We start from the raw sequence: 27,075 nt of genomic DNA, 5'->3' as shown, positions 1-27,075 counted from the left end.
ATTGTAGATATTTTGTTGTGAAGGTATTTACCCTATCCAGGCCTCAGTACATGTTAAGTAGTGTGGTTAATTGCTTTATTGCTGTGGTTGTATCAGAAGTTGAAATCAGCCTTATCTCAGTCAGACTTCCCAATGACACTCATAAATAATGAAAATAGGTTGGTACAATTAGTGGCAAATCAAACTGTGCTTATCAGGAAGATGGGAATACCTATCAGAACCAAAAGGATCTCCAACAAAAAATAAAACAAGGAAAAATTTCTTCCCTCTGGACTATAAAAAAGGCAGCAACGTTGTTAGATTAAAAAACTATGGGGCTGAGGATATAGCCTAGTGGCAAGAGTGCCTGCCTCGGATACACGAGGCCCTAGGTTCGATTCCCCAGCACCACATATACAGAAAACGGCCAGAAGCGGCGCTGTGGCTCAAGTGGCAGAGTGCTAGCCTTGAGCGGGAAGAAGCCAGGGACAGTGCTTAGGCCCTGAGTCCAAGGCCCAGGACTGGCCAAAAAAAAAAAAAAAAAAACTATGGATTTTATTTCTGAAAGACAAAGCTAAATAAGGGTAATGTCATAGTGGAAGCTAGTGGAATTACTGTGCAAGAGTTTACTCGCTGCTCTTTACATGTCACATTAAAAATATGGGAGGGCTCTAAAAACTTAAAGTATTACTATGCCACATGCAGAAGTTTTCAAAAGAAGAATGCACACTTCTCTCCTATTTTGACAGATGTCCATATTTACATACCAGACTCAAAAGAGAAAAGTTAAAGAAGATAGGAATAAATGTTCTTTCTAATCCCTGAACTGTAACTTGAAACACTTCGCAAGCTATTGACATGTCCCCCCCTACGGCCATTTTGATGTAGAAACCTAGGGGTTACAGCCTGTCTGCTTTCCAGGTATGTAAACACAGCTTACTTTTCAGCTAAATAGCGCAATATCCTCAAAACTCCAGAAACTCTGACCCTGTCCTGTCAGCAGCTCTCAAGAACTCAACTCTCTTTAGGGTTCTTGTGAAATTCAAACCGGAAAGCAACACACCTGCAGGAGCACACTTGCCAGACTTCTTTCCTGAGTTTAAAAGCTTGACTTTTGTTTTGGAGGAAAGAACACTAAACATGGCCTCAAATGGACCCACATCACAGCCTCTCACTAGCTTGGACCATATAACTTGGCTATTATTTTTCATCTTTCAGGGCTATCATGACTTGGTTTAAGAAATGGCTTGTGTCGGTTTCTTAAATTATTATCATTATTTATTTGTGGTACTGGGGATAGAATCCAAGGCCCCCTGCTAATTAGCCAAGCGCTCTACTGCTTGAGCCATCCCCCTATCCCAAAGGATTGTTTACATAAGTGTGGGCAAGTGCCTTAAAAATAAATAAGCTATTTATTTTTTTGTACAAATGTAATTAATAACCACAGAGAAGTATATCATTTAATAGTGAGGAAAGATTCATTTTCATATCACTTGCCACATCACCACAAAGTTATCTGTTACTTAAGTCATTACCTTCCTCTAAAAATACCTGCCTCCACCCTTTACATGGCTGTTCATTCTCTTCTCTGGTTAGGACTTTTTAGTTTAGGAAACTCTGACCTTTGGCAGTCTGAGGTTTGGACTCAGAAGGGCCTTGAGCATGCGAGGCTGAGCCATGCCTCCAGCCCTGATTTTCCCTGGTGACGTTTAGAGTAAGGTATTACTTCCTACCGGGGCAAAGGCCTGAGTCATTTACTCTCCATACTTAAGTTTCCCTTCATTGCTGGGATCACAGATCTATATTGTAACATCCAGCTTCCCTCTGTGGAGACAGAATCTGATAGACTTTTTCTGTGTAGGCTGGCCTGGAACCTAGACCTTTCCTATCTCAGCTTCCCATGTAGCTTAGGATGACAGTCTGGAGCCACTGCATTTATAGGTTGAGAAAGGGAGCTCTCATGAATTTTTCTGCCAGGGCTGGCCTCAGACCACCATCCTCTATTTCTCAGCCTCCCAAGTAGCTCTGATTATAGGTGCCATTTTAAGATCCCTTGTTTTAACACAAATTTCCTCGCGGAGATCTAGCAATTAAATGAGAACAATTTACTCTATTGTATCACTCCCCATGACCTAGCGATGTTTAGTAAGATTATACTAATGAAAAACATATGTGGCTTGGGCAAATACAAAAGATGGAGAGAAGAAAATTTCTTGACTTGAACAAGAGATGTGCATAAGAACAAAAGAGGTGAGAGAGGCGATTTTAGGAAGGCCTCTTAGGCAATATAGAGCAGTAAACAAGTTTGGAAAGCTACTCTTAGGACCAGGCTACACACTTACTTGCCAGTTCTGCTTAGAGTCAGGTTCAGGATCTAATAGTGCGGGTTTTTTTCTTCTTACTTTCCACTTTTCCTTCGAAAAACTATATGTTCTTTGCAATAGTTTAAATAGCATTATCTGACATGCATTTTTGACCTTCCATGTCTTAATATTAATTCTGTTTGGCTAAGATTAGTAAGTAAGTACTTATCTCCTGTATTCTGAATTTTGGTAACCTTGACCAGCAAAGCCAATAGTAGAGTTTCCCATTATAATTTGAAACAGTACCAAAACAATAAATCTTAACAAGAATGAGGTATACCTAAGGGTAGACTGCACTGTGATTAAAATGCAGGGTTATCTTGAATCTGATTAAGCATTTTTGTTTTATGACTCTCATAAATTTGAAATTCTCTAAAAGAAAAGCCAAATAAACACAAGTTAGGCAGATTGTATCAATTTTTAAAGTTTACGCAAAAAATGCATCATATATATGACAAAATAGAAAAGATGGTCAAGAACAAATACTTCCAATGAGGTTAGCACAAAACACACTATCCCCTAAATAAATGAAGGCGATCGGAGAAGTGGGACACAGCTACCTCACATCATACCCAGACGGGAGGGAGGCAAGGCTGCCACCTGAGTGACTGCCAATAGAGACAAATAATGTCTCCTGTGTGAGTTGGAAAGAAAAATAAGTGAGGTAACATATTCAGAGTGTAGGGTACTCTTTCCCCTCTATGATGTTTAGACTCTCTGATGTTTAGTATTTCTTTCTTCCTTGATTTTTAAAATAATTTTTGGTGCCAGTTCTGGGGGTTGAACTCAGAGACCAGGCACTTTCCTGGGCTTTTGTATTCAAGGCTAGCACTCTACCACTTGAGCCACAGCTCTAACGTCTGGCTTTTTGCTGCTTAATTGGAGTTAAGAAGCTAACTTGAAACCACAGTCCTCAGAGCTCAGCCTCCTGAGTAGCTATGATTACAGACCTGCACCAGCAGAGCCAGGCTGATTTTTTTTCTTTTTATTACTGAATGGCATGATTGAGATATAACTTATATAACATGCAATGTATCCATTAAAGTATACCATCAATTGTTTTTAATATATTCAGTGTTTCATAACTATGATCACAATAAATTTTAGAATATTTTTATTACCCCCCTAAAAGAATATATGTTAATAATAATCAGATCTGTCCAGTTTACCAGTTACTTTCTCTGTTTCTCAACCCTTGATGACCACTGATTTATTTATCTTCTGTAGGTTGTAATTTTGGATATTATAAACATTCTACAATAAATACATCATCATTCACTCAGTACAATGTTTTCAAAGTTCAGGATTGTCATAGCATGTGGCAGTACTCCACTATTTAATGGCTGAATATTTTAGCTTATGGATATACTATCTTTCATTATTTATTTATTAGTTTATGGATACTTGGGTAATTTCTACTTTGTGGCTTTTATGAAAATGCTGCTAGGATCATTTCTGTTGGTGGTTTTGTATGGATATGTTTTCCTTGGAATGGGAGTATATATCTAGAAGACTTGCTCAATCATATGCTTAAACTATTGGCTAAACAATAGGTTTAACCTTTGCCTATGTTTAACCTTTTGCCTAACTATCAGACTGCCTTCCACATAACATGCTCCACGCTGTTCTCATGAGCAGTGTCTACGGATTCCAGTCACTTCATCCACCAATACTTGTTATTATCTATTGGTTCTCTTCTTTACCACATTGCAAGTCATTCTGTAATTTGTAATCAGTGTTTGCAATAGAGGCCATTGGTATTGAATCTAAGGGAGGAGTACAAACAATAACAGCAAAAAAAAAAAAAAAAACCCACCAAAACCCTCCAAAAAATCAGTGTCCACTTTTATACATTTTTAGCTCTGATTATTTATCCTTGAGGCTATATTTTATCCAAACAAAATGACTTGATCCTAAATATACACTGCAAAAAGTATTTATTACATCATTGTTGCAGAAAATTTAAATGACCCAAATGTTTCCTAGAATGGAATAAGGCCTACATCCGTGCTATGGAATGTGGCTAGCATAAAGAATGAGTTTGGATGTCAGATCTGGAGAGCTGACTATTTTAAGAATTATAGGTTTATTTAATAAAATGTAAGTTGCAGAAGAGTGTGTATGGTATGATACCACTTTGGGAAAGTAAGGAATAGAAGTAGCAGATTATGTAATTGCTGAAGGCATGATTTTGTTGTTTTGTGAAATTAGGGGTTGAACTTGCATCCTCTCACTCAATAGGCAAGTGTTTGTTTTACCACTCTAGACTCAACCCCATAAGAATGAAAAATTACAGGTAATTTAAAACAATGCGTTGCAAGGAATAAAAGGAGCAAAATAGAGTATAAAAGTAAACAGAAAAATTATATAAGTACTTATAGTTTAACCATGAATAAACCTTAGAAGAGGTTGTGAGGGAAATCCATTATTTTCTATTTTAAAGCTTTTGATTTGTTTTCATGATAATTACTTCACATAATAGCAGGAGGCCGAGGTAGGACGATCAAGAGTTCCCAAGCAGTTTCAGCTACATAGTGAGGCTCTGCCCCAAAAAGTATAAGAAAAAATAACTCAAGAAACCTATTAACAAGAAATAATCCAGGCCTATTTTATTTCTGAAAGTGTATTTTCTTAATTTGCTGTATAAAAGCCTTATGCAACAATTAGAATTGTAATATTGAACATTATGTTTTCTTGGAAACGCTGTATTTTAAAAGCCATTGTTTCTTTATTTCAAAGGGATGAAGTTGTGGAACGTTTAAGGCTATCATTTTTCTTCCAAGTCTATCCCTCTTTTTACCTGCATCCAACATATATTGTTTTAAAGGAGAAACTGTCTCCTATTTTTTCTACAAAATTCAAATATAACAAATGGACAGATGAAGTTGAGTTCAGTGGCTCATAGCTGCAATCCCAGCTACTCAGTAGGTAAAGGCTGGGAGGATGGTTGTTTGAAGCCAGTGCAGGCAAAAAATTTAGTCAGACTCCTCTCCACAAATAAACTAGGCATGGTGGCTTGTGTCCATAATCCTAGCTACACAGGAGGCATAGCTAGAAGGACCATGACCTAAGGTTGGCTCCAGCATGAAACAGAGAAACTAACTAGATTTAGGAGGTGGCTCAAGTAACAGAGCATCTGCCTACCAAGTTTGAGTCTAAACTTTACTATTGCCCCATACACATTTAAAAAAAGTGGCAGATGTAGTAATATAAATAGAATGCACAAAAAGAAAAATTGAGTTTTGTTAATTCTTTTCCTCCATTGTTATTTGCTTGAATGAAACTGTTTACACTCAGGCATGGAGTGTCATTCCTTCATGAGCCCAACATTACACAAATGCAACACATCTTAGCAGAGCGTGTGGAACAGGCATGCCCACCTCTTCCTAGGTTTCCCTTCTTGGCTGCTTTTGCAAAATGATGAGAAGATCACACAGCAGTGGACATAAAATTTGTAGCTTTACTTGTGAGTATATAGTTTATTTTTAGTGAATGTTTAAACATTATCTTGTTAAATCCGTCACAAGTAGAGGATATCACCAATTATTGGACCCTCAATAGGAATTTGAACAAAGATATAAATCTTGACTTACAAGGCCTTATATAAAAACACATTGGAAAACATTGATCCAGACACATTGCACGTAACAAACAGTACAAGTAATGTATCCAATGCCTAACATATGAAACTGTAACCTCTCTGTACATCAGTTTGATAATAAAAATTTGTAAAAAAAAAAAGACACATTGCATTAATAAACTGCTTTGTTAAATGACAACTACTTTGTATACCAAAAATATTTTGTATACCAAAAATAATTTTAAAGGAACATAAAAAATTAACATTAAGTAGCTGAACCTTCCCATTGCATTTCATGCTATACATAAAATGCAAATATTTCACCTACTTATTAAATACTAAGATATTATTCATATCCCATATCCAGCTGAGTGCTGATGACTCATTGATACAGTCATAGATCAGGAAGATGAGATATGAGACCTTTGCTTCAAAGTCAATCTGGCTAGACAAATCTCTAAAATACTTCTTTCCAATTAAACTTTTAAGAGAATTAGAACTAAAAGTGTGGCTCAACCTTGAGTGAAAAAGCTGAACAAGAATATGATTCCCGGGCTGGGGATATAGCCTAGTGGCAAGAGTGCCTGCCTCGGATACACGAGGCCCTAGGTTCAATTCCCCAGCACCACATATACAGAAAACGGCCAGAAGCGGCGCTGTGGCTCAAGTGGCAGAGTGCTAGCCTTGAGCGGGAAGAAGCCAGGGACAGTGCTCAGGCCCTGAGTCCAAGGCCCACGACTGGCCAAAAAAAAAAAAAAAAAGAAGAATATGATTCCCCCACACACAAAAAAAATCCCAAACTACGTATTGATAGTGGGGTTCAGAAAAGAAAAAGACCCTCCCCTAAAGTATGACACTTTGATATGCTGAATATTTAGAACTGAAAAAGAATGGAAAATCCTCAGAAGCAGTCTCTCTGCCCTTCCTCTGTTCTCCTTCCCTGAAGTGAGTCATAAGAACTAGAATTCCTTTTCCCAAAAAGGGTCACAAAAAGTAGGTGCTCTCATCACAATAGCTCATTAGGTATGTGCAGATGAAATGATGCTTATCGAAATGAACTGCAAGAAAAGGAAAGAAGTGGTTTTTCTTTTCATGTACTGTCTGCAATTATTTATTTTTTCTTTTTCCCACTTTTGGTTTATTTCCTGTTGTCACTGTTTTGATTTCTATACCCTTTGTCTTGTATAAAGTTTATCTGATTTAGAGACGGGAAGGGAATCACAGAAAAGGTGGGACAAAGGGTGAACCAATGCAACAGTGATACTCACTAGACACTATGTTGGAAATGAACTTTACAACTTGGGGTGGGGGGAGTTGGAGTGGGGAAATGGGAGAAATGAGGGGTAATACTGTTCAAAAGAAATGTATTTGTTACCTTCCTTATAGAACTATAACTCCTCTGTACATCACATTTACAATAAAAGGTTTTGTTTTGTTTTTGAAGAAGTAGCCACCACTTATTTTACTGGTGTGAGAACAACTACCCTGAAGTTGCTATCTATCTATCTATCTGTCTATCTATCTATCTTGGTAGGTGTGTGTGTGTGTGTGTGTGTGTGTGTGTGTGTGTGTGTGTGTGTGTGTGTATGTGTACTTTACACTTAGAGGGCAGCCTTCTGCCAATTTTGAAAAATAAAATCAAAGTCAAATGAGACAAAAAAGGAAGTAGGTTCTGTATGTATAATATATATTGTGTATTTTATATATTATGGAGAATACATATCATCTATTATGTACCTTGTGTCTACATATAATCCATATCTATAAAATGTGTCTACTCACATTTCTAAATGTCAGTCCATTTTCCAAACTCTAAACCAGGCAAGTTTCCCTAGGTCTTCAAATTTTCATTTCCAAAGGCTCCTTGGTTATGTAACATCTCAGTAAATAAATGTATTTTGATTTGCTTTTGCTTTAGAAGGGTCTTGTAAACACTGATCATTCCCAATTCCCAAAGGACACTGCCAATGACCCCTGTGAACCTTGTTTATTACTTAAAAGGCTTGCCCAGTGGAAGTGCGTGGAGGACATATCCTTTGCACATCTGGCATGCAGCTTCAAAGGGGCCCCTCTGCTTGGTAGAAATTAGAGGTGAGGTTCAAGGTCAACCGGAGGAGGTGAGTGACAAGGAGAACTTCTGGTATTTTCGAAAGCAGAGAAAGCAGGATTAGAATGCATAGCATTTTCTTCAAGTTAAGATTTGTGAAGTTTCCAGAAGAGGCACACATGGAAACTGAAGGCAAGGTTTAAGAAAAATTAGATAGATGGTGAATCCCAGTGACTTGTGGAGCAAGAGCATCTCTTAAGCTCCACGATTTTAAAGGGTGATTTTAGGAACTATTTGTAATTAGAGCAATCATCTGAAAAATGTTTCCTTATCAAAAGCTTTCCTTGAAAAATAAATTTGCTTCTTATTTTGATTTAGTAATTATTCCTTAAGAACAGTCTGAGATGATAATATACCCAACCACCTATCTGCTGGTATCTGATAGTCAGACTGCAGTAGGTATTGGTATAAATATGCATCTGGTTTGGCAGGAAGCAGCAGGTGTTTAATAATTGTGACTGAAGCAGCACCACAGTGATTCACAATGTGGATCCAAAATTGGCAACTTGGCAAGAAACAGGATACAAGTTTAGCAATAAGCTGAGGGCTCAAGACATCAGACCAATAAAGGCCGAGGCAGGGGAAAGGATTACCCCCACTGTGTCCCAAGGAGGGCTCTAAGCTACATCTATCTACTCACACCTTCTGGTAGGTAATCTACAAAGCAGGTTGGCTGCCAACCCAGAAAGAGGCCTTTGCCTACTTAACAGCCAAAATTAGTTAACAATCAGTTAGGCAGGGGAGCTAAAAGAAGGAGTTAAAGGGAAAAACATTAACATGAAACAATGATAAACCGAAGCCATTTAACTTGTGTCTTTAGTACAGAAATTTAAGGTTGAGTACACATGACCACCTAAATCCTTTAATCCTGCCGCTGACATTTATAGTGACTGAGAAGGATTAATCATTTTGATCTCTAAATGAATCATTTTAAGTAGTTAATGTTTGAAAGTAATAAACTTTAGAGTTTCAGTAATTAGCCTAGTAGATCTGATGAATGTTTCAAGCTTTATTTTTTGTCTTCTTTTACAAAATTATGTACACATGCACACATACATTTTGGTTTTTTTTCAGCAGTAATATTTCAGAAAACATGGAAAGGGGGTTAGGATTCCTTTCGTGTTTGTCTGATGACAAGAGGCTTGGCGGGCACTGGGGAAGTGAGAAATTGGGGGTCTAACTAGAAATTCATGGTGGTATTAAGTGTTGAATGGTCAGACCATATGGTCATATTTCTTTTGAAGTATGGGATTAGTCTCATTCTTCACTGTAATGGCATCCAAGACTAAACCAAATTTCAGTCTTCAAAATTAAAAGTATTTTCCTTTTGGCGCTAGAATCTTCCTCTTCACCATTGCCAACATGCCTGAGGGCTTAATATATTTTCATAGTGCAAAATATACAGATAAATAAAACTAAGGAAGAATAAGAAAAGTAATTCATTTCACTTCCAACACAGCAGTAAAAATAGTGCAGAAACATAATTAGCATTTAATCAAAGGAATTATTAATACTATTTTTACATTTATCCAATACTAGGAGGTAACATTTGAAAAATTATAATCTTTATGTTCTAAATCTTAAAAGAAAATTAAGTTCTTTTGACCTACCTAGAACATACAGCATATAGAAACACTTAAAAATGACTTTCGCGTTTTAGTAATATTCTAGCAGTGAAATGACTTCCCTTCCCCAAGCAATCTGTATCTAAGAACTGAAACAGGCCATTTTAAATTTGAAATCTGATGAAACTCTTTGAAAAGCATGTTCCCAGTGATCTGCCACCAGCTCTTTATTCTCTCCAAGCAGTACTGGCTGTGTCATGTGCACTATTATTATAATGGGCAAAATGTCTTTATCCACCAAAACCTCTGTGGCCCATCGGCAGCCCAGGCTGTTTTTAAGAGATGATTGTGGTTACGGCTCAGTAGAGACCATGTGACTGTACCCACAGCCCTGCGTGGAATCTCACCCTGGATGAGAGTTGGATAAGAGGAATAACACAGCCCCTCTATTTGCCGTTACTCAGCTACAGATGTTTGGACATGTCTAGCTTCGTTTTTGTTGTAATGTTCTTGTTGAGGTACATTTCATAGGCAGTGAAATTCACAGATCTAAAGCAGACACTTCCATGAGTTTTAAGAAATGTATCTACCACAAGCCCAAACTAGACCTGGCACATCTCCAGCCTGCCCACCAGGCAATCTCCACCCTCACAGGCAACCGCAGCTCTGCTTGCTTATATGAGAAATTCGTTTTGTCAGTTCTGTGAATATTATACCAAGGGAGTCCCAGACTACATACTCTAGGTCCTTTTGATTAATGGAGTGTTTCTGAAATCCTTCCACATTGTTGGATCTTTTAGCATGGCCAAGTCATGTTCTCTTGTATGAATCTACTACATTTTATTGTATGCATTCACTTGGTGATTTTACTGTGAGGCCTATGATGGGTAAAGTGGCCAAGAAGATAAATTTACATTTGCTTTGCATAGCATTTCTCAGATAAACTTTTTTAAACTTTATATAAGGAAGAGCCATTTTCCAAAGTTGTTGTGCCACTGATATTAGATATCAGCTCCAGTATTTAGTGCTGGGGTCTTTACTTTGTTTTAGCTTTGACTTGATACTTTGAATTAGGATCTCTCTATGTAGTCCAGGTTGGTCTTGAACTCATGATTCTTGAGTCTCTGCCTTGTGGGATTATAGGAATATGTAACTGTGCAGGATTTTTGTAGCACATATTAATCATAAAAATAATAGGTTTCAATATGATACTTTCACACATGAATATAATGCACTTTGATTTTTTAAAATTTTGTTGTCAGTTATGAGGCTTGAACTTAGGGTCTGGGTGCTGTCCTTGAGCTTTTTTGCTCAAGGCTAGTGCTCTACCATTTTGAGCCACAGCTTCACTTCTGGTTTTCTGGTGATTAATTGGAGATAAGAATGTCATGGACTTTCCTGCCCTAGCTGGCTTTGAATCGTGATCCTCAAGTTTCATCCTCCTGAGTAGCTAGGATTACAGGTGTGAGCCACCAGTGCCTGACTCACTTTGATTATTGTTAATTTTTGCTATTCTAGTGGGCAAGTATTATATCATTGGATATTAATTTGGCACTTTTTCTTGTTCTTATTAGAGAGCCATGTATCTTTAATATGGCACTTCTATTAGAAGATATTTTGTTCATTTTCAAATTGTCTTACCTTTTAGTATTAATCCTGTAACTTCTTTATATTTACTATTATTGTATATAAGCATCATTTTTCAAAAACATACACAATTTTTCCCAAAGCATAGATTGCCTTTTAATTTTTTGAAAAGTATTAACTGTTTAATTGTTATGAAGTCTTAATTTAAGAGGTTGTTCTTTCACATTTAATTTTTTATTATTATTTACTTTATTATTAATATAGAGGTGATGTACAGAGGGACTACAATTACATGAGTCAGGTAATGAGTACATTTCCTTTCATACAGTGTCCTCTCTTCCCTCACTCTCTCCCAATCTCTCCCTCTTGTCTCCATCCATTAGTTGTATAGTTCACTTTCATCATTGTCCATCCATTGAGCTCCACTGCTACACTTTTTACCCTTTATCCTTCGAGTTCTATATCCTTCTTCCAACCCTTCTGAAGATGTATACACTGGGATGTGACTAATTACACAGGATTCTAGATACTCACACACAGTGAGACCAAAGAGGATACTCTTGGGAGAGAAACACAAAAGTGCAATGCCTAAGTGTTTCTTCATATTAACATAAAATAATATACACATTCAGACAAATTCCCAAGATATGGAAACAAGAGACCTCTCTTCTTTCTTTTTTCTTTCTTTTTTTAGTTTTTGAACATTCTGTCTTCTGTACCTTATTATTGTGTATTCATGTGCACATTTAGCTTTTTTAAATAGCATTTCTAAAATATTTTGTCTACATCAAAGTTGTAAAGACATTCTATGACATGTTTAGCATTTTATTTAAGGAGACTTATGAGTGGAAATCAAGAAGATGAGAAGGTAGAATAGAGATGATTTGATGCAATATTGATATTCCTAGCCCTGGACCTCACCAGCTCTTGACTGTGTGGACATTTTAACATGTCTAGGTCTTACTGGTTTTTGCCTCCTAAGAGAATTATAAAGGTATGTATATGTAAAGGCAGGGAAAAGGCAGCACAGCAGAGCATGAGATAAACCTGAAAACAATGGCATCAAAAGCAGAATGAAATGGAAAAGCAAAAAGACTCTGAGCTGGGCACTGGTTCATGCCTGTAATCCTAACTAATCAGGTGGCTGAGATCTAAGGATCATAGTTAAAAGCCAACCTATGCTTATCTCCAATAAACTATTCAGAAAAATCCAGAAGTGGTACTGTGGCTCAAGTGGTAGAGTGGTAGCCTTGAACGTAAAGAGGCTCAGAGACAGAGACCAGGCCCTGAGTTCAAGCCCCAGGACTAGAAAAAAATAAAAGGCTCTGGGTAAAGTATGAATCATGTGGATTAGAATTTCTTTTATCACCAGAAACTTTGGGTTTATATTTCATCCCTAAACTAAGTGAGGTGGAGGCAGAAAGAGTTCAAGACTGACCTAAATCACATAGTGAGACTTTGTCTCAAAAAAAAAAAAAGGCACAAAACCACTCTAAAAAGCATGATATCATCTTCTGATGCATCTTCATTCATGAAGACAATGTCTGGAGCGAATCCTGAATTGCAACCAACCATTAGGACAGAAGAACATGAACTAGCTGTATCAACATCGAGTTATCTGAAGAATTGGATCAACAGCACTCAGGAGCTGGGACATCTCTTTGGAAACTACACTCCCTATTCTACCCATATAAGATATTCCAGGATGAATTCTGTTTACCATAATGGTGGAAAATTTGAAAGCAAACTACTGATGATTAAAGGGTTGGGCAATGGTCAATAGGGTCTATGAAGGTCAATGAAGGTCAATGAAGACTAGGAGTTGTGTAGTGGGAATATAGAACTTGGAATTAGCTGTTGCCTTTCCCAGGCTCAAAGGAAAATTGATTTACCTTTTTATGCTTACCAGCCATTTCAAATTCACTTTTGTGAATTGTCTATTCACCTGTTTTCCCCCTATTTTTCTGTTTTCAACTTGTAGAAGTTACTTGGTGTATTTTAGTTATAAACTAGATACATGCCACATGGATTAGAAATACGTTTTCCTCTGGGCCAGCAGCTCAGGCTTGTAATTCTATCTAGTCAGGAGACAGAGATCTGAGGATCCCAGCTTCAAGCCAGCCTCAGGCAGAAAAGTCTGAGAGACTCTTATCTCTAATTAGCCACCCAAAGGCTGGAAATGGAGCTGTGGCTTAAGTGATAGAGCATTAGCCTGAAGCGAAAATTCTAAGGGACAGCACTCGGACACTTAGGAATTTAAGCCTTACTAACTACACAAAAAGAAAAAAACAACAAAAAGTACTTTTCCCTAATATATCATTTTTGTTTCTGGGTATTTTAATTTACATACAAAAGGTTTTAAATCGAAATAAATTTCTTCTGGGCTTTCTGTTCCTATTGAAATGATGTTCCCTCCTCTTGAGGTTCCTATACAGTCCTGGGACCAGGTTGAGTGCTTTCATAGCTACTTTCTCCTTGTTGCCTTCTCTTATAGAGACTGGAAAGTAAAAATAGTATACATTTCCCCTTCTCCTGCAGCTAAGAAAGACCATGAAACACAGTTCTGGAAAAAGAAAAAAAAAAGATGTAGGAAGGAGTCTCGTGGGAGTGAAAAGAAACAGCCCAATGTGGAGGAGAGCCCTTCTCACCTGTGTTCATTCTTATTTCAACAGAAATATGAAAGTACAACAGCCACCTGGGAGCCACAGGATAAAAGCCATGCTAAGGATGGAAGAGCAAAAAAAGATAGAAGAAACCTGGGTCCGTGGTTGCATCTTTAGATCTCTGTACAGTCTACTTTTGGAATTATTTGTTAAGAAAATAGTTGACTTGGGGGTTTAAGTCACTGTTTGGAGCTTTCTCCTGTTTGTGGTTCATCATGCCTGTACAATTCAGTTTCCCAAATTAACTTCTAGAATTCTTAGAGCTTTATTTTTTACATTTGTCTTTAATCCATCTGAATTTATTTTTGAATATACTGAGAGATATGGGTCCAATTTCATATTCTTCCAGATGGATAAACAGTTGTGCCAGCACCATTTATCAAATCCTACTGAACAACAACAAAAAATTTGTTTTATGTTAAATTTTCCTATATACTCAGACTAGTTCTGAACTTTTAGTATATTCTGATGAGCTATTTGTTAATACTTGATGATATATAGACGTGACTACAGGGTTTCACAGCATCTTAGAAATTATCCAAGACCATTTTAACCTCACAATGTTTCTTTCAAGTATTTTCTCATTACTTATTTCAGACCAATTTACTCATACTCCAATTAACACTACTTAACTTAGTTCATTTGATTATTATTTAATACCTTTGAGTTGTATGCCTTTTTTTTTTGAGAACTGACATCTTCAAGGCATTCGTCTTTTCACCTTTCTATTCATTTTGATCTTATTTTGTCTTTCGAAGATATTTTATTGACTCCTTTATATTGGGTCCCATGTCATGCTTATAAAAGTTATTCTGAAGAGTTTCATAGTCCTTGTTGCCTCTTTGATAGGATATTTTTTGGCTTCTAAATCTCAACAATTGTTGCTTAAATATATTATGACTGCTTAATACTAACACACAACAGGTATCAGACATTATTCTAAGCAGTTTAAGTATATTTACTCATTTTCTATATGTAGCTCAATCTGCATATGAGAACACGGAAGGATCAGATATTGTGATGCTGGTTTTTAACCTATCTAAGCACTTCAGAGGCTGAAAGTTATGGATCCCAAATACGACATCAGCCCGGGCTACATAGTAAGACTGTCTCAAGAAAAAAAATCCAAAAGACAAAAAGCAAAATTGAAGAACAGGAAAACTCAGTAATTTGTCTAAGCAAGTTTTTTGGCCAAGACTAGGGAACCTGCCAGTAAGCTAATGAATAGCAAAGCTGGGATCCAAACACAAGTCATCCGGATCCAGAACCTGCAGTCTTCGCTCATATGCTACATTAACTTTGTCATCTATCTATTTATCTTATGTTCGTTCAGGTACTGAATTCACTTCCAGTTCTATTCATTTACTTCTAGAAACACCTGGCATAATCTCAATTTACCATGTATTGAGCCAAAGAACTGATTTTCACTTTTTCCCAAAATAGATATCAGTTACTTAATTTTCATCCCTTTTTGTAATTACCAAACATTTAAACAATTTTGAATAATAATTGTGATATTATGAGCCCCATTCTTAAGCACCCGATTTTAACTGAAAAGCTCTCATGTCTCACCAGTTAGAATGCCATTTAAATTTTGCAATAATCATTTTAAATGTAATTATTACAATTTTTCTTCTTTTTTATGTAGTGAGCTTTATTTTAATGAAGAATTGTTTCTAAATCTTATCTAAAACAGGTTGATAAGATCATGTTTTCCTACTTTGATTTATCAACCTAATTAGGTTAGTAGATTTCCTAATACTAAAAACGTCTTGCATGATATCTGCAAGGATTAGAAAACACTTGGTTACTAAATTGGCTTAGAATATTATTCTTTTTATATATTGCCAAATTCCTACATGAAAATTGTTTAAAAATTTTACTCACATATTGAGAAACCGTTATGGTGCATGTAGCATCTCTGCATTATTTTAATAAAGTTTTGTCATCAAGGTTACCCTGTCTTCATGAGTTTTGATTCTACATGTATTTGGGATGGAAGCTATGTGTGGTACTAAGGAACCTTTTAAGTAGTAGAGTTAGCTTGACTTTAAAGGTTATGTAAAATTCATCCAGGAAACTATCTGGCAGCTCTCAATCACCATCTAACCTTTTATGAGGTGATTGGTTTTTCCAGATTTTATACATGTTCTAAAATAAGTGGGTTAACCATATTTTCTGATTAAAAATATCCTTCATATTTTTGCAATTCACAGATTAGAATAGTCTCATTTAACTGTTAGGGTTTTTTGCCTCTCCTTGTTTTTGTTCTAATGGTTCCTTAACTAGGATCATGAAAAGGCTCCTGTACTTTACTAATCTGTTTAAAATATTAGCTTTTTAATTTTTTATATTTTTGATACTGCCTCTGGGACTTGAACTCAGGGCCTCATGCTCTCACTTAGTATTTTCTCTCATGTTTGGTTCTTTACCATTTCAGTTTTAACTTTATTTTTCCAAAATATTTACTTCTTCAGATTTTTAGTAAATTTCTTCTTCATTGGTATGTATTCTTTAGATTCCTTAGCAGTGCATTTTTTTCCTATGATTACAGTTTCTACTATCTGTCATAGATTTTGGAAGGGGAATTTTATGTTCAGTATTTTCTGTTGCTTCATATCATTAGTGATAGCCATAATCATCCTTGAGCAAAGGTGAGATTGTTTTTTCTTTTTTATCTTAACTTTGTTACTACAACAGCTATGATTATGACTTCTGCTGTTATTATTATGTAATTGCTCTCTTACTTTTAACCTTTCAGGTCAGCCTATTTCTGAAGCGAGTGAAATAAAACATCTCACAAAAATTTTATTTTTATGACCTATCTTTTTTCTAATCGTTCTTGCTGTAGAAATTTGGTTACTGTGTTGTTTTAGTAGTGTTCATTCTTGGTGCAGTGTCTCTTCTGTCATTTGCTCAAGGCTTCTCCTTATTGTGTTTACAGATAATTTGAGTTTGTTTACTTGTTTTGTATGGCTGGGGATCAATCCCAGAACCTGAAAAATGCTACATAAGGCTCTACCACTGAGCTACCTTCCAAGCTCTATTTAAAGTTTTTAAAAATAAATTCTACCTTTCCTATTAATAAAAGTGATATATTTTCTTTTCTTTTTGTTTTCATTTATCAGCCTGTCTTTATTCTCGATTCTTTGTGTCATTTTCCATGTGTTCCTCATTAATACTAATAGCATTTATGAACCAATCAGACAGTTTATGTCAAAATTCAGTACATTTACATTTCATGCAGTATGTTGTAAAGATTTGATTCTTTCCATCTTGTTTTATGATTATTCATGATTTTCCTGGTTTCCTCTTTTTTCCTGGGAGCTGTTTTTGCTAATTTGGTCAGATTGCTAGTCATTCCCTTTCCTCTGCTAATTAGGTAGGTCCATTGTGCCTTTTTCATTCCACTAATGATTACCTTTCCTCTCCCCACATTCATATTCAAATACATGTTTTTCATTATTATATGAATGCAAGATAGCAATTATATTCCTTTACCAAAGCAAAAGCTCTATTTCCTGTTTCCCTTTCCCTCTTCAGAAGAGATGAGATTTTAGAACCCTTTAAATTCTCCCTACCACTTTCCCCCAAATATTTATTGAATTTTTGTTTAAGGTCCAGCCTTTATTATGGTTTCTCTCACCATGTTCCTTAAGTCATTTCCAATTGGTCTATGATTACCACTTAAGATTTAACTATACATGCCTCAGAGATGATTGTTCTCTTGTTCTCTTCCTTTGTCACAATTCTCATTGTTTATATTTCTCCCTGAATACCATGGTGCACCTTATAAAAATAATCATTGAATATTTGCATTATATATATTTATACACACATACATATACATATATAATTTCTTTTGAGAGATGAATGATCTTGATGGGTTCAGGACACACTACTCAACAGAGCAACTTGGCATTTGAGGAAACAATAAAAGCAAAGAGATTCTTCTCTCCTTCTCTCTCCTTTTCCTCTCCCCACTCCCTTGAAGCAAGACATAAAACTTAGGAAAGTTACCCTCAGATATTCTCCCTGAAAGCAAGTTACATGATCCCCATTAGACACTCCTTTCCTATTCCTGATGGAAAGAAATATCCCTTTTTCCCTCTGAAGATACAAGAATGCAGAGAAGAATTTGAATACATAGGCTTTGCAAGGTTGTCTTACCTGACTAATGGCATTTGCTACAGAAGGAATGGAATTGTCCTGGATCCCTACTGATATCTCCCTAAATAGAAAACATTAATTTATGAGAAGAGAAGACCTAAGATCTGACATTGACTCCAAAGAGACTGCCACAAACAACCATCTATTCTTGGAGGGTGGTTACTTAAGGGGCCTTATTTGCATAGCAAAATGGTCTTTGTTCACTGTGCATTTCCTTCCTTTCTTCCAAAGCCTCTCACTACCTTCCCTCAGAGGCTCCAAGCCCAGACTTTTCTCTGCAGTCTACAATGCTATTTAAGCTTTAACCATCTGGCTCTTTGAGTTCCATACCTTGCATGATTCTCATAGGACTGTATGTTAATAAACTTGTATGATTATCTGTTTGTTGTCTGTTTGTATTATAGATTCAACTTAGTAAAACTTCAAGGGGTCAAAGAGAAAGTTCCTATGGCCCTACATTATCATCAGATCATACTCTACCTGTCCCTTCACCTTTGGGATTATCAAAGTACATACACGGGTTTGCTTCTTTGGGTGGGCAAAACATTAATACATTTGTATGCTCTTCTCTTGTTCACTGGTCTTTTGTCGTCAGAACCTCAGTCATGAACCTTAGTGGCAGGTAAGAAATGACAACTTTCTTTTCCTACAATGTCTTTTCCAGTCCCTATGTGGGGGTTCTTGGGAGGCTTCAAGCACTGTCTTTAAGCCTCAATTGATGTTGAGGAAAAAAATCCTTATTGGTCTTACTTTTCTTTGTCAGTAATAAATAAATTAGCTTTTTTTCCCTTCTGTATAATCTTGGAAAACATCTTTGTCCTTAAAGTTAAACAATTTTCCTAGGATATGCTTAGTAATGTGTGTGTGTGTGTGTGTGTTTCATCTTAATTTTGTATTGTTTTCTTCTTAGGTATTTATTCAAAATCATTAGTTTGGATTTCAACCATGTTTAAGCCTCTTCATTAGCAAATTTTGTCTGTCTATACACTTGTATTTTGATGATTGAATTTATAACTTCAAAAATGCTAAGCTGAGCTACACCTTCCAGCCTATTTTATTTTTTAGTGTATAAACTATGGCTTTTTCCCCCTTTAGTGATTGACTGGCATTATTAGTTTTATTGGTGGCTTTATAGGTTTTTTGTTATTGTTGTTCTTGGGTTATAGTAATTTTTTTTGTTTGAGTCATAGGTTCTCTTTATCGCCACTGCATGTTTCCATAGTGTGCTTCCTTATCATTCTTCATTCCATCACACTTCCTGCTTGTTAGGTGGCATTAAGCATGCTGTTTCCTTTCATTCAGAGACTGTGGGAAGTCCTGATGGAATTTAGGGAAAAGTCTTTCCACTCCCTGCTTCCAAGTCAAGTATTCTCCTAATATTAAGAGTGGATGAACACATCTATTTAGGTTTCTCCAGTTTCTGAGGGGTAAAGCAAACCAGCTGCTTCTTTAAAGTGACATTCACTCAGGTATGGCCCTTCAGAGGAGTAGGCCAGCCCAGCCTCTCTCTGTAGGCATCAAGTCATAGCATTCCTTGTGATCTTTACTCCATTCAGAGTTTTTATTTGCTCTAAAGGGACAAGTACTTGCTTCAACTAGGTCCTTCAGGACCTTAATAGATCCAGACCACATTTGCATCCTTGATTTTGCATTCTTAATCACTGCTCAGCCCAGATGATGGAAAGAGTCAGCTGAGAGAAGTGAGGGATGAGCTATCTTTCAGGCTACTAACCATGCCAAAACCCTGGGTATGTATTTATAGAAGTCTAGACTCTTGTAATATTCACTTGTTTCTTTTTCTTTTTTATAAGGGACAGGTTTGTATCTGGGATATTGCATAAAAGGTAGACTAGGGCTGGGGTGTTGCTTAGTGGCAAATTGCTTACCTAGCATGCTCAAGGTCCTCCTCTGGGTCTCCAGTATGGCAAACAACAACAAAAAGACTAGGACTCAGGATGTAGCCCACTAGAAAAGTCTTCCTCCCCTTCCCCCACTAAACTGATCCTGAACTGATCCTGATCCAATCGTGTCATGACAGAAGAAGAATAAACAATGTTTGTGGAATCTGCTGGCCACTGTTGATAATGGGATAATGGAAGAGAAGGCGAGTTTTGAAAAGATGGGCTTCTGTGGGTGGAACCACACTCCTAGGGAAGATGGCATGAGTCACATTTGGCAACCAGTCTGTCAATCTGCCTTCCTCCATTCCTTTGCATCTTTGCAAATAAATCTTCTCTCTTGATGTCACTTATATAAAAACAGATAGGATGCTGGCTTTCAAATTTAAAAAACAACAACCAATAACCTTCTCGTTTTCTATTATTGAAATTAAGATTAGATGCTAATCTTTTCATTTAAAAATCCTGCAGTTCACAACCTCAACACTGGGTTACTCTCTAGCACATTGGATTAGGACTGTCTTAAAGGTGGCTTTTTTGTTGTTGTTGTTTTGTTTTGTTTTGTTTTTAATCCTTGCACTTATGGCTCGAAGGATCAAAAGTATTCTTATTTTCAGACATTATATCATTTCAAAATTCCCCCTCAGGGCCAAAATTCCTTGCTGGATTTTGATAAGCATACTTTAGGCACAAGCATAGCACAGAGAGCAACCACAGGGGTGGGGGTGGGGTGGGAGATCTTTCCTTTTATCCTTCCTCCAAAACTGCCGAATGATCTTAAGCAGCTGTTGTATAGGGAAATGTATTTCAGACCTGATGGGATAAATTCCCTTTAAAGATGAATCAAACAAAATAGTATCCAAGAATGTAAAACACTATTGTTACTCCAACCCTATTACACCTACTGAGAGCTCTACAGCTGTTGAAAGAGTAAGTATTTCCATTTCCAGCAAACCCCATGAAGAGATTTAAATTGGGAGAGAGGACATCTATGTGAGAACTGGTCACATAACGCACCACTGAAGATGAAACAACCCTAGCTTTTTAGTATCTAAATACAACATGTAATTAACGGTAGTTACCTGCCAGTCAGTGAAGCCATACAAAAATGACTAGAATCAAGTTTGATGATGGGCCATAAAATTGGTTGATACAAATATATATATAAAAAAAACCCGAACACCTCTTATTCCATTCTGACTTTCTATGTAATTGCACTAACAGAGGTCTTGTCTCAGCCTTTCTTTCAGCGAAAGCAGCATTTTCCTTATGTCATTCAAGGTATAAGTAAATCTGAGACTAAAAATCTCTCTGGACAAGCTAAATTAGCATGATTCCTTGGAATTGTTTCAAAGATCTCTGGCTGCTATTAATATTTTTAATCTTTCATTTTTATTGTGTATGATGTCAGTAGCTGTGGCAGGAAGCACATTTTGTCAATTAAATAATTAATCCCACAGCATAATAGTCAGTGAGGAAAAATTGACATTTGTCGTGTTCAAAGAAAATGAAAGCCTGGAAAGATTTTTTTTCATTATGCTTGCTCAAGGAAAACATAATCTGATAGAGGACTTGCCTTATTCATTCTCTCCTACACCTACTTTTCCTGCTACTAACACTCCCCAGATCCAAACACAGGGAAAGAAAACTATTTGCAATGTTTCTCTCTCCTTCATCCACCTCATTACAAAATCAGATCTGCTCTATTTCCATTATGTATCTTCTGCTTGCTCACTATATTCACACCATCATCACGTTAACACAGAGTGGAAGAAAATCAACTCCAATAAGCTAAGGGGGCAATTACTACACCGAATTGCCTGTGTTTAGCTTTGGCAACTGCACAGATACAAAGCCGGACTAGTAGAGGAAGATGACTGGCTTAGGTTCAAGTCCCAGTTTGATATGCACTAGCCATGGACTCGCCAAACCCTAAATTCTCTATCTATGAAAGAAAGCAAACATGGAGACCTACCCTCCTACAACCTGCTTAAGCATCGTATTCAGAAAGGTATCGATACCTGTTTGCTAGAAATAGTGATAAGTTCCCCTCATGCTTTACATAAATTCTGAGTGAGGAACATGTCTGTCAAGTGAATCACAGCATCATCAAACCCTGCACTGCTGCCTCTCCTTTCCCTTCTGCTTTAAACCACTTCTCACTACTCCATTCAGCTCCTAACAAGAGGTCTCCATCTGCTGCCTGGCTCACTTTCTCTTTCCTTTGTCCCTTTCCTTAACCATCCCTGTGTCAGGAGGAGGAGCTGAGGAATAGTACTATGTGATCCCCTATGAACTTGGGTTCCAGGGTTTCTCCACAGATGGTGCTGCCAATGTCGTCAACAACCGTCTGCGCTGGATTAACGCTGCCTAGGAGGTGAAAATTTCAGTGTGCTATTTTTAACCTTCTTGAAGCATCCTCTGTTCTGCCAAAGTGAAATGCTTGCTTGGGGTGGAGATGAGCCTGCTCTAGGCATCTGCCACATGTGCTGCTATTTTTCTCCACCATGTGGGGATCCCCACTGCCTTCACCCCCATACACAGGGCATGCAACAGTGAGGTTTGTTTCAAAAAGCAAAGCATCGTACTTGGAGTCTGACTGCACCCATTTCTACACTACACCTACTATTTTCTTTTTAACTGGTGAAAAACATGTGTGTGGATTATTTATTTCAGCTGTACAGATAATATGAGATGGAAAAAAGTCAGATGTAGAGTGATAGTACATGGGACAGTGAAGTCAATTCTCTTTGCTACTGTTTGTATTTCAGTTTTTAAAAAATTTTTCTATTGCTCCCTTTATGTAATGAATTGACAACTCGAAGCTATTTTGTTTTGTCCTTTCATATGATTCAAAGCTAGTATTGAGGTGGGCTTTAAAGGGGGGAAAAATCTCTTTTTAGAAAATCAAATGAACTTTCGTTGATGCAAACTGGTATGGATGAGTGGATACTATCTGAATGTAGTTAGGAGGGCCCTTTCTACAACGCAGTAGAGAAAAGAATCATGGGGATTTTTCAGACTCCTGAACAACTTGCCTCCTATCACCTACCCTTCAATTTGTTCCTTCCTAATATCAAACTCTGAGCCACATGGTCTGAAAATTGACTAGGAAAGAATAGATATACTTATTAATGTTGCTTAATTTATTTTTTCTCACTTCTGGATTAATTAGCGAAGGGGCATGAAGTGATCCGTAAGTTGTAATACTCAAAACCAAATGTAAGAGGGTTTTATTTTTACTTTAAGACTGCATTAGATGAAACAAAATACAACTCTGTATGCCTCCTTAGACTATTGTCTTAAATGTGAAATTGTTTGGTTTAGCATTATGAAATAAAGCTACAGAAGTCATTATTTTACTGGTAGGATATGCAGGCAGAAAAGGGAGTGTAAAAATGTTCAACAAACTTATGCAAATGACCAAGCTATAATAGAGTATATTACAGGAAAGTAAAATCTTTTATGGTGTCATTTAAAAGTGCCAGGTTGCCTGGGAGCAATAAAATAGAAGCTTTTGGTGTCAGGATCTTATATAACATGGGTTACTATGCAGAGCTGGGCTGGTGTGATCATGAGAGTATCTAGGATCATCATTCTTAGGACAGGTGACTGTCCTAGGCCATGGCCTCTTTCCCTTGAATCAGTCCTAACTATAAAAGCAATGTCTGTATCCATCTAAGAAGGAGCCCCAGAGGCTTGAATTCCAGGCTTATGTTCACAATGCATGGACATGTGTGACCCATAAACCTCACCTATAAACATGGAGCTGGGGGATTACTTTCTACATTGTGTCAGTGTTCACGTCTGAGGGCCAATGTGCCATACATGGCTTTCTAATCTCGAAATTGGAATACAGTGTGACCATTTAATTAATTGGAACCAATTGGAGGACATAAAAATTAGAAAATAATCTTGCCAAAATTCCTGGCAGGGCGAGGGTGGAGTGGGGACAGGGAGAAGTGACACCTGCAAGTTAGCAACATTTGGGCATGCCTTGTTTTACTAGAACAGTTACCTACCTTGTCTAGTATACTCGTCTGCTTCTCTGTGAACCAAATCCTTTACTCTGTTTCCATAGAGCAGCCTCGAGGAATCGTGATCAAAAGCTTTCAGGGTTTCACTGGAACTATAAGACTTCTGCGTAGGGACCCTACACTCGTCATTGTCTGCTGAAGAATTTGTATAGCGCCGTTCTTTCTCTCGTCTGCTCTTGGTCAGGGAGCAGTAAGGCCTACGTTCTTTCACATCCATACTTCATTCCTTCTCTGCGCACATCAGTCCTGCTTGTTACAAATTATGCTCAGAGTTCAAGTCTCACTGGCCTCTCTGTAAAGATAAAAGGTTGGCATGATGTCAGCATAATACGCATCTGAAAACTGACTGTGCTCTACCCTTCTGGACAGAGGATGGTGGGGAAAAAATGCAACAGTTTTGCCTATCTAGAAATCTTTCTTTCTTCCAATAAAAATTTAATATTTGTAAGATCACTGTAACATATTCAGCTAATGAAAGCTATACATATTTGTTTAAATTACTGTCTCCAGTTTTTGTAAGAAAAAAAAATTAGCCTAAAGCTCAAATGTTACTATAGAAGCCAGCTAAAAATTGGCCTCGATCATATTATATTCTCCACAATGGAAAAGTTTCATCTGGTAGTGTTTTCTTTATGCACAAATACGTTACTTGTTTTTCCTAATTAAAACTTTTATTATTATTTATTTTTCAATTTTATTTTAAGAAAAGGATGAAATTGGGAGCTTCTTCCAGCTGAAAGTTCATCAAATGCACTGAATAGTTTATTAGTTTCCTTCAGAGGGCAATTTTAATGTCTTAAAGACCTGAACGTCTTGAACTGTGGAAAGAATTGGCCCCTTTCTCATATACCCTGCTCCTTAAAATGCATTTTCCTCTCTAGCAAATGAACTCAATCAGTGCTACTGATATTTAAGGCAATTCAAGTGACTAATTTGATGGGAGTAGTTTTCTGCAACTGCCCTTAGCAAGAATAAGTTAGAAGAAGCAAGGCAAATCGTGTTTGTTTGCTTAGCAACTCTCTTTTTTTCTAGAATTTGCTGAACTGACAGTGGAAAGGGCGAGCAGAAAGGTTCTGCTGAATGAGAGCTGAGGCCTGGAAGAGGGAGAAGAAATGCCCAGGGCTAATCAGTGTTCCAAATGATTCTGTGTTGTCTTTCTCTTTCTCATTGTGTCCTTTCCTTAAATCTGAAGGTCCCTGAAGGCTTTGTCTTCAGCCCCAACCCACCCCAATTCTACTGTCCTAAATTTAGTTTTTATTTGGGTGATTCTATAATCAACGAGAAATAAATTACTCTTGGCAAGCCCCAGGTCTCTTCTTTGGTTCCATATTCTTAGGGCTGTGATTTCTATTTATGTATTTTCTTTAACATTCAGTCCCTCTGCTGAAGGATGTCTTACTTTCTCTCTTTCATTTGCTACCAATAGACACACCACAAGGTTGTTTCATGTGCTCTCAGTTTGGAATCTTGTAGCTGATCTGATTCTCCCTTGTCAACTCAGCTTACAACACAGTTGTCAACAAGTTTTGACTCATTCTGCTTAGTACAACAACTCCTAGACCTGTCATTTAATAGCTTTCACCTTCTGTCCAGATACAAAAAAAAAAGAAGAAAGAGAGAGAGAGAGTGAAGGAAAGAGGGAAAGAAGAAAAGAAAGAAAGACAGAAAGAAAGAGGGAAAGAAGGAAAGAAAGAAAGGAAGGAAGGAAGGAAGGAAGGAAGGAAGGAAGGAAGGAAGGAAGGAAGGAAGGAAGGAAGGAAGGAAGGGAGGGAGGGAGGAAGGAAGGGAGGAAGGGAGGGAGGGAGGGAAGAAGGAGGGAGGGAGGGAGGGAGGGGGAGAGGGAGGAGAGGGGAAGGAAGGAAGGGAGGAAGGGAGGAAAGAAAGAAATAAAGAAAGAAAGAAAGAAAGAAAGAAAGAAAGAAAAGAAAGAAAGAAAAGAAGGAAGAAGAAAATGGCAAACCTCTCTGGGCTAGAATTACAGAACTCCAAAGCTATGCTTAGAAAGGTTTAAATTGTTCTTCTATGCTACCTCTTAAACCAAACTACATCCTTCTGTAGTACTCCTGCCCAAATAGCCAACAAGGGTCTCCTCACAAGCAGTTTGAATGGAGTTAAGCCCTTCAAATCAGTTGCTAATATGTTAGTACCTTCATGTATCCATATCTCCATTTCACTTTCTAATCACTATAAAACAATTGACATTGTTCTTTGTCTTCTTCCGATTCAATTCTCCATTACTCTCCTAAAAATTCTTGTAATAGCTCTTTATAATACTTCAATTCTCAATTATATCTTTGCTTTTAGTTAAAAATCATAGATCATTTTAAGATATGGTGATGGAAACAACAAGACTGAAACAATAAACCAGGACTTCCTTCTCAATACAACACAAAAGTTTCTTTAGATCTTTAGTCATTCTTGCATGACAACTATACATTAGGGTCTATTACAGATGCAGAGAGATGAAGAATGAATAAAAGAAGATTCCTTCTCTCAGAGACATTCTTTCCAATAGAGCTGTTAAATAAAAATTACAAGAGACAATTATTTTGACTAGGTTCCTTGGAGCAAAATAAAAATAAAAATGGAGTCTGTACAGATCCCTCATCACTAATCTATTTTTATCTGATGTTCTTGACTACCTGAAATAGAGATTATGAGCCACTTTGAATTGGCATGACAATGGTAGTCTTTTTGTTTTAATCCTCATAAAAACAAAATAATCCCCACAAGGTGTTGATATCTCGTACCTGTGATCCTAGCTACTCAGAACGCTGAGAGCTCAGGCTCCTGGTTCAAAACTAGCCCAAGCAGTGAAATCTAAGAAACCTATATCCAACTAATTAGCAGAAAGCTGGAGTAGAGGTATGGCTCAAGTGTTAGAGTCCCAGTCTTAAGTGGATAAAGCTAAGCAAAAATATGAGGCCTTAAATTGAAAGCCCAGTATTGGTAAAAAAAAAAAAAAAAAAAAAAAAAGAACAAAAAGAAACAAAAAACAACCAAAAATGGATACCTGTCAACTAATCAATTGCTTTTCTGTTGCTCTGTCTCTCCTCACCTCACAAGGTGAGTAACTTCTAAGTAAGAACAAAAACCCCAAATCAACTCAGATGCCCCTCAGTGGAT

General features: G+C 37.1%; 1 protein-coding gene across 4 annotated transcripts in view; it reads right to left on the bottom strand.

Moving 5' to 3' along the window:
• The window catches only part of Tenm3 (teneurin transmembrane protein 3), a 585,882-nt gene that overhangs the window by 401,476 nt on the left and 157,331 nt on the right, over window positions 1-27,075 (bottom strand). For 2 of the 4 annotated variants that reach the window (XM_048330894.1, XM_048330897.1), the window contains exon 1: window positions 23,935-25,592. The exons of 1 other annotated variant lie outside the window; for it this stretch is intronic. In XM_048330894.1, coding sequence (XP_048186851.1) covers window positions 23,935-24,166 — 232 coding nt within the window. In that variant the 5' untranslated portion in view covers window positions 24,167-25,592. Of the gene's footprint in view, window positions 1-23,934; window positions 25,593-27,075 lie in introns of those variants that run through there. One more of the 4 variants, XM_048330895.1, reaches the window with a different exon arrangement.

Source organism: Perognathus longimembris, chromosome 21 (assembly GCF_023159225.1).
Source record: "Perognathus longimembris pacificus isolate PPM17 chromosome 21, ASM2315922v1, whole genome shotgun sequence".
Classification (NCBI taxonomy): domain Eukaryota; kingdom Metazoa; phylum Chordata; class Mammalia; order Rodentia; family Heteromyidae; genus Perognathus; species Perognathus longimembris.
This window is presented reverse-complemented; position numbering and strand designations above follow the sequence as displayed.